The 7,750-nt window shown below is 48.6% G+C and overlaps 1 protein-coding gene across 10 annotated transcripts in view; it reads right to left on the bottom strand.

The window, feature by feature from the left end:
• LOC107267563 (AT-rich interactive domain-containing protein 2) overlaps positions 1-7,750 on the bottom strand; it is a 33,932-nt gene that overhangs the window by 22,123 nt on the left and 4,059 nt on the right. Inside the window, exon 1 of one of the 10 annotated variants that reach the window (XM_025084896.1) lies at positions 2,599-2,794. The exons of the other annotated variants lie outside the window; for them this stretch is intronic. Coding sequence (XP_024940664.1) covers positions 2,599-2,637 — 39 coding nt within the window. The 5' untranslated portion in view covers positions 2,638-2,794. Of the gene's footprint in view, positions 1-2,598; positions 2,795-7,750 lie in introns of those variants that run through there. 10 annotated transcript variants of the gene reach the window in all.

Raw genomic sequence — 7,750 nt, 5'->3', positions numbered from 1 at the left:
GGATCCCGTAGACCGAGGAGAGGAGAGCAAGAGAGGACTGTATGGTAGGAGAAACAGCGCTGGGGTTGGCGACGCGCAGTCTGGCGTCGTTGGAGAACAGCTGATCGGTGTCCATGTACTTGTGACTGACTGACTAAGTAACTGACTTACTGACTCTACGAGACCACGTGGTCTTCTTACCGATACGTCCTGCGCCTGTCACGTGACCCCTTCACAGAGCGCCCCCCTCCCCACCTCTCTCTCTCGCTCCTGTATACGATCTACAGCCAAATATGCGTGTAAAAGGTAAACAGAGCCACGCGTTCGAAGATCATGTCAGGAGGATGCTGGGTCTGGACCACGCTCACTTGTTTACCGGATCCGGCTGTGATACGAGCCGTCGGCGTTGTTACACAGTGGGTTTAAGTCGGATTGGATCCGCGAGGGGTACGATGGACCGGGAGCAAAGATGCTGGGAATTGAGATTGATCTCGTAAGGATCATTGCGGATTATACTGTGCGAACGAGGCTGATGAGGTTCGGAGAGCCGTGGGACGTGTCTTTTTGTTAATTTGTTGGTGAGACTGTGTAACAAGGGTGGCTGGCAGTCTTACCAACTCAGTAGGCCTGGATTAAACTTATTGGCCGGCCTCGGCTCAATATTCGTTCGACGAAATTGGCTGGACCGTTTTGCCAAATTAATTGGGATCCAGCTCCTCGGTACGGGACCTGCTGGCCAATTCTTTTCTCTGCTATGTAATTCTTCCTGAGGCTGCAGGATACGTGTCGAATGTAACGAAGATCTTTTTAGCTTGTACCAGATTTTTTTTTTTTTATAAATCGCCAGACTGCCGATTCACCAGGTGATTCGATCTCTCGTGCGCCGTGATTAGAATGGTGTCACACGTATTTAACCCAATTCACATGTAGGCGACTAGTGAATGCTACACGGGCTTGAATTTCGCGATTCTATCACGCGACGTTAAGTTTCCGAGCCGATCGGGAATTAAAGCCGAGTTTTCAAAGGCTGCGCGATCGTCGACAGTACGTGCGGATTCCCTTAGGGTATACGCGGGCTCGTTCGATGGAAATAAAGCAGTGCGAAAGAAAAAATCTTTAAATTAACCTCCTTGTATTCAGGCATCCTCGGCGAATATCGCTCACGGTATTTCGAAAGGCTCGTCCGACAATCGAATTGAAATCCGTGCTTTTTTAAAGAAAATTAAAAAAAAAAAAAAAAAAAAAAAAAAAAAAAAAAAAAAAAAAAAAAAAAAAAACGATTTTTTTTTTTAAATATCTGAACACTCGATAAACCCTGAAAAACTGTCGAGCATCGTTGCGCTGAAATTCTTTTACTCTTTTTAATTCCGTAGCCTTTACCACGCGAGAGAGAGAGAGAGAGAGAGAGAGAGAAGTCAGGCGACAAAGAGAAAAAAAGAACATAAAAGCCGTCAAACCGTGCTCGAGTATACCTATAGCTACGTAGCAGGCAGAAATACAGTCGACTCGATTTATTTCGTGAAAACCCGCCGGGAGGCACATGCGGGTGTTGCCTACTATGCACAGTCGTCATAAAACAAACGATACACTCTCGTCTCTATTCGGCTCTCGCTCCCTCTCGGGCTCTACCCTGTCCAGCCGTCTCTCTCGCGCTCCCTCGTACATTCTTGCTATCTCGCGGCGTTACGCAAGATAAACTAATCTATAGAGGACGCCAAAGCGAACGTCAGGCTAGCGCAAAGGAGCGAGCGAGCGAGCGAGCTTATGCGAATAAATAGAAAGAGAGAGAGGGACAATGCATAAGACGTTAACAGTCGCCACGTGACTCTCGGTCGAATCCTCAAACGATATTTATAACGCGTACGAGGTGCTTATTGTCGAGCAAATAAATTTCAGATATCCGGTAAAGCGTCAAGGCGGATACGCATGGTCGCTCGTAATTTCCGGAACGACCAGTCGTTGCTCGACCCCCGCCAGGACGGCAGTGACGATTCCGTTTATTTTTTTTTTTTTTTAAACAGTGTCAAAGCCAAACCGGCGCCGTCACGGGTCGACCAGCGATGATTTGACGCGCGTACGTGTTTTCGGGTACAGGAAAAATTCGTCCGAGGACAAGAATGCCCGTAAGTATCATCTGGGCAAAACTACGAATCGACAAAGGGCCAGTCTAACCGCGAATGGAACGATGGGTAAAATAAAAAAATTTGATAGTCACTTGATTGTCATTATATATTTTTCCATCGGCCCGGAGGGCCATTGAAAATCGTGAGATTTTCGCTACGCGCCTACGCGCCTAGCAGCCGATGCCAATTGTCGTATCTACTGCGTGACTGGATGCGACTGCACGTGAAAGGCAGAGTGGAGTAAGCGAGCAAGCAAGTAAGTAAGTGAAGGTGCAGTGACCTCTAAGTACCCGGCTCGTGCTCGAGTGATGGGCTTACGGAGTGTGCCCGTCGGCCAAGGCCATTAGTACCGGCATCTCCCAGCAGAGGCATACGCAGAAGACAGAATCGAGTGGAGGACGATGCGTGAAAGGAATATCCCAAGTATCGTCTGACGAGGAAAGCCACTGATACAATTATAACAGGGCGAAGATGATTAGAATGAACAAAAAAATACCTGACTGTTATAGCCGACGCGATAAAGTCGAATCGTCATAAGGTCTGCTCGGGATCTTCTGGTCTGATGGGTTAAGAAGCGTCCTGGGTTATAAAGTTCTTTTCTCGCCAGACGCGAAGCACGACTGCAGTCACGTATATACACAAAGGATATTGATTATCAAGGTGGAACTTCGTCTAGGCGATGGTTAATTACCAGGACGTAATAGTATTTACCACCTGTAGAATATTCGAGCTGTACGGGTGCCGAAGTCGTCCTAGGACGTTGTCAGTTAACGCAGTCGCGTCTTAAGCGACAATGACGTCTGCGCCTTAGGTGCAGACTGGTCCGTTTACCTATATACCTGTCTCTTTGATTGACCGTGTAACACCTGAGGGAATAATCGCGAACGCCAATGGAGATTGCCAGTTGTCGAAGTAGCTGTGGCAGGCGGTATCAGGTCGGGAGGTTGAGGCATGGATGAGTCAGGTTTAGATGGAGAAATAGTGAGAGACTTTGTCAGACGTCAATTTCGGCACGGACTGTAGGCGCTGGCTAGATGGGCACACGGGAATAGGTTTGGGTAAAAGATATACCAAACACGGTCATAGACGACGTCCCACAGAGTGCCGGGGAGGTTTGATATGAGAAAAGAAAAAATGAAGTAGCACGAGAGAAGTCGTAGAGCGCACGGGTAGCTGCTGCTGCATTGTGAATCGCACTTAAGGATGTAAGAGGTTGTCCGCGGTTCCCTCGGCTCGGCGACAGCCGCTTATCCCGTCTCGTTCGCACGACTAACGGCCGGGAAGTCCGTCTTCTCGTTCGTCTCTTCCCGTGGCGCACGGCTCTTTACGTGGGCTGTCTTTATTTATCTCGTGGGCAACGCGGGGAGCGCGACGTTGCCAGAGTGCCCGCGTACGGCTCGGAAGTCGATGCCTGACGCGAGTCTTTGTCGCTCGCGCGAATCAGTCCTGAAGTCGCAGCAGGTTCGTTCTTTACTCTCTGACGCATAAAAGGCCTGCGGTTCCGATCTGAATATAGGCAGATACGAAGATCCACGCGTTAACGTGGAGACATCCATGATGGTTCCGTAGCGCGGAAGAAAAGGTCTTGGAAGAAAAAGAAAAAGAATTTTCTCACACACGCGGAAAACGTACGCGTAACGACCGAACGAAACGTCAATGTTGAGTCCAACGATCTCACCGTAGTCTCACTTTGTCGCGCTATGAAAACTGGCCGAAAGTCTTCGCGCGCCCTTTGTCTCGCGCAGACCTTGACTGTCTCATCTGTTCTCCCGTGCAAGAAAACCTACAAGAGCGCAAGATAAATCATCGAATCTCCCCCCCGTCTCTCTCGAAGCCCACAAAGGAGAGAAATTACGACGTGGAAGAAACTAAGTGACGTCGAGTTAGGCAGATGCCTGGGATATCGTGAAAAATATTTTTTAAAGGATATAAAAACGGTAAAATCCATTACGATTATATCGTAGGCTGCGATAACGGCCGAGAATGGCGAGGGATACGTTGGGTGTTGGCAGATAGAAAATATATAAAAAAAAAAAAAAAAAAAAAAAAAAATGTATGTTAGTACAAGTACATTGATTGAGGCACATTACAATTATATAACTAAAAAAAAAAAAAAAAAAAAAAAAAAAAAAAAAAGAGTACATTGGCGCCAGCCGGAAGGCGTCAGATTCAGCAATTTTCCAATTTTGGCGCTCGGCGATAGTGCCTGCGCATGCGCATCGCGCCTACGATGCCGCCAGAAAGAGTCTTTCCCTCTCTCTCTCTCTCTCTCTCTCTCCCACCATCTCTCCACGGTCGTTCGTCTCTGTTCGCCGTGAGGTCGCGTGTCGTCGGGCGTTCGGGCTGGCCACGAACGACGTTGCCAGCTCTCCCGTAACAGCGATGCCGGTATGTGGTGGGGCGATGTTGCCGTATCGACCGAGCTCAGCGACCAGCCATACGACGAACCAAACCCGACGACGAGAAGGAGGAGCAGCGGCAGAGCCTCAAGCCCGTTTCCATACCATCGCTCCACGACGGAATCGAGCACACTGAGCGAGGGGCGCCGTAGTACCTGACTAGAGAGTTTGCTGGCTGCTCTGAATATACAGCGTATACCGTATATATATAAGATATACGCTATAAGTCGGTACAACTTAACACTCGATCACTCTATACTATGTATTTGCTACTCTCCGCTCTTGCTGCTTGCTACTGCTATTGACGGCCTCACTCCTACCGCTCTGTGTCTTTGCTCTCGCTCTTTCTCTCTCGCTGCTCGGCTACCTTGACTCGACTATGTAGCATTTACTTTGTCTCTCCTCCGATTACTTCTCCTTAATACACATCGTATGGTTATAACGAGGCGCTGAGTTTACCTATATTCCTGGTGTCACGCGATACAACCGCTACAACGTATAGCCCGATATTTTTGAGGTTACGTCTGTCCTTTTTAATTGTTAACGACTGCTTCTGCGGTCTCTCGAGCATATCCGTAGTCACGATGTTACTATATCTTTAATGCTGAGTGTGTGGGTCTCGCGGGCCACGGATGTGAAGTCGAGAGCCTGACTTGATAACGCACGAGATTGAATTAATTTATTACGCAGGCAAATGAGAGATGGAAGTAGGCACGTTCTTCTTTTCAGTTTCCTTGCGTTTTCTGCGAATCGCTGTCCTGAGTCTTCTTTCCGTATATTTCTTTTTAAAGAACTTTAGACATTCTTTAATATCCTCCTTGAATCTCATGATCTGTCGGAATGTGAACGCATTTTATTTATTTTTAAGGACAACGTTCCTGGTGCATTAGAAAATATTTTGCTGACGACTCAACTGCGTGTAAACTCGTCATTTCTATTCCGGCGTTCTCAATATTACGGCTGAGCGCGAGTTATCGCGAACTGGGACCGGGTTCACCCTTTACGTGGAAACCCACCGGAATTAATGACCATGCAGACCAACTCGTAGGCGATCACGTGGAACTCCGGTCGCTCTGGACTTTCGGCATGAGAAAAATAAGAGAATGAAAATTGTATTGTACTCGAGGAGTCGTGAGACGCGTGTTCGTGAACTAGGCTTAACGAAGGCAGTCGTTACGCTCTAGGAACGTTGACGAGACCTTAATGAAAATTACCCAAAGTGCACGAAACACGCGTTCAGTCGATTTCGCTCCCGTTTGACTGCTTTCCGTACTGAAGCAAGAAAGTAAAAGGCTGTTCGCGAAGATTCTCCAAGAGGAAATGGCACCGAAGACGAGAGGTCGTATCGATCAGTCCTTTCGGGAGACTTGCTTGAAGAAAAAAAAAAAAAAGAAAGAGAAGCAACGACAAAGCAAGACCACTCTGGGAATCGTAAGGTCGTTCAAAAGTAGGGGTTGAGCCTGGTAGAAAAGTCGAAGGAAGTTCCAAAGCTCTGTGGAATTTTCCACGGCGTAGTAGAGCTACAAGGGTAGCAGCAAGCTCACAGGATGGTCTGTAAATGTTTAGTCCCTCTGGCGTCTGCTCTCCTTATACCAGTCGAGCGTTCTCGCCAATGTTTTACGGTCGGTCAATAGATAACCAGGGCAGTCTTATATGCCTATAGAAACCGGGCACGAGGAGTTAGGACCGTCAGACTTAAATGTGTCCGACGGAACATCCCGTCGTCAAGAATCCCTAGCCGGATCGATCCTTCTAGACATTCCTGACAAGTGGGACTATATAGGTCAAGCCAAAAAAAAAAGTAAAGGTCAGAAGTAAATTTTTACCAGACTAGCTATATCCTCGTGAAAGAGTAAAAAAATATTAATCGTCATGATTGAGAGAGAGAGAGAGAGAGAGAGAGAGAGAGAGAGACAATATCCCTAGTACTCTGACACTGCCTTAGCCAACACGTCAAGCTATATCAATTCAATCTCATCTACTACGATATCCCATTAACGAATTTATTAAATTCCCACAGACACTTAACGCACTAGAGCTTGAGGTTGCTCAAGCAACGACAAATCGTCTCAGCGACGACCTGGTCAGTCTCCGTTTCGAGAAATCAGCAGCAATACTTGGTACATGAGAAAGTCGAATCGGCCATTCTTTTCGCACGGTCACCTGCAACCGTTGCTGACTACACAGTGTCCGGTCTCGAATACTAATCTCGGTGCCAGGAAGGTCTAGGCGGCATGGACGGCGACTCCATTTCACTTGGCTAAGCTGAGCGCGGACAGAGGAGACAGACCCGTGCCGAGTATCCTGGGTCTACGGGACCAACGGCTAAAGAACAGATGACGAAATGGCCGCGTGGCGTCCCTCGGTATTGTAACGGGACGTTAGGAAGAGAAACGAGAAGATGGCCTCCCTGTGTCCGCGATCGTTCTGAACGTGGCGCCAGGCTGCTCGCGGACTATATAGCTCTCTCCGTGGAGCTGTGCTCGTGCCTCGCGGCCCGATCACACTTGTTGAGGGGAAGCCTTCCTCTGCCTCTGCCACCTCCAGCACCTTCTCCTCCTCCAGCACTACCACCTCGTCAACCAGCAGTGTACCTTCTCCTCCCGAGCTTTCTGCTCTAGTCCCCACCAGCAGTGCTTCCACCTTCCCCAACGCGCGACCCTGACCTTGCACCACTTCCGCGTTGTCCTTACTTAGGCTTAGGCTGCCCAGAGAGCTCCGGCATTCACCGCGCCCGGGTCAGGTTAGAAACCGAGGGACCTCACTCGCCGATAACAGGAACGACGAGTCCAAAGCGTTATCGTAACGTCCAGCTGTGAACGATCATCGGTTCCTTCGTAGAGATCAAGAATCATATCGTCCTTCGCATTCTCGAGTTCACGTTTTTCCATGCTACGTCCGACCTTCAGCTCCTAATCGACAAGCCTCCGAATTACTGTCACAATCACCGACCAGCCAATCCAACAGGCCAACATGAATTTTACGTACAATTCTCGACAGCCCCGACGTTCCGCACTGATCATTGATTATCCATGGACGAATCCTGATACCAGGACAGACCATCTCCTCAGGGTTAGTAACCCCTCTGCTGTTATTACTCGTGGATACTCCCCACTGCTTGCTCGAAGCGCCCCTACCACGTAGTGTAATAGCCACGTGCTCGCACGAGCGACGCATTCTTCTTTCGTGTCGCCGTCGGTCGGCGCTGTGTACTCGGGATGACAGAGAGAGATTCAAAGAAAAAGAGAA

Source organism: Cephus cinctus, unplaced genomic scaffold (assembly GCF_000341935.2).
Source record: "Cephus cinctus unplaced genomic scaffold, Ccin1 Ccin1_scaffold0412, whole genome shotgun sequence".
In the NCBI taxonomy this organism is placed as follows: domain Eukaryota; kingdom Metazoa; phylum Arthropoda; class Insecta; order Hymenoptera; family Cephidae; genus Cephus; species Cephus cinctus.
This window is presented reverse-complemented; position numbering and strand designations above follow the sequence as displayed.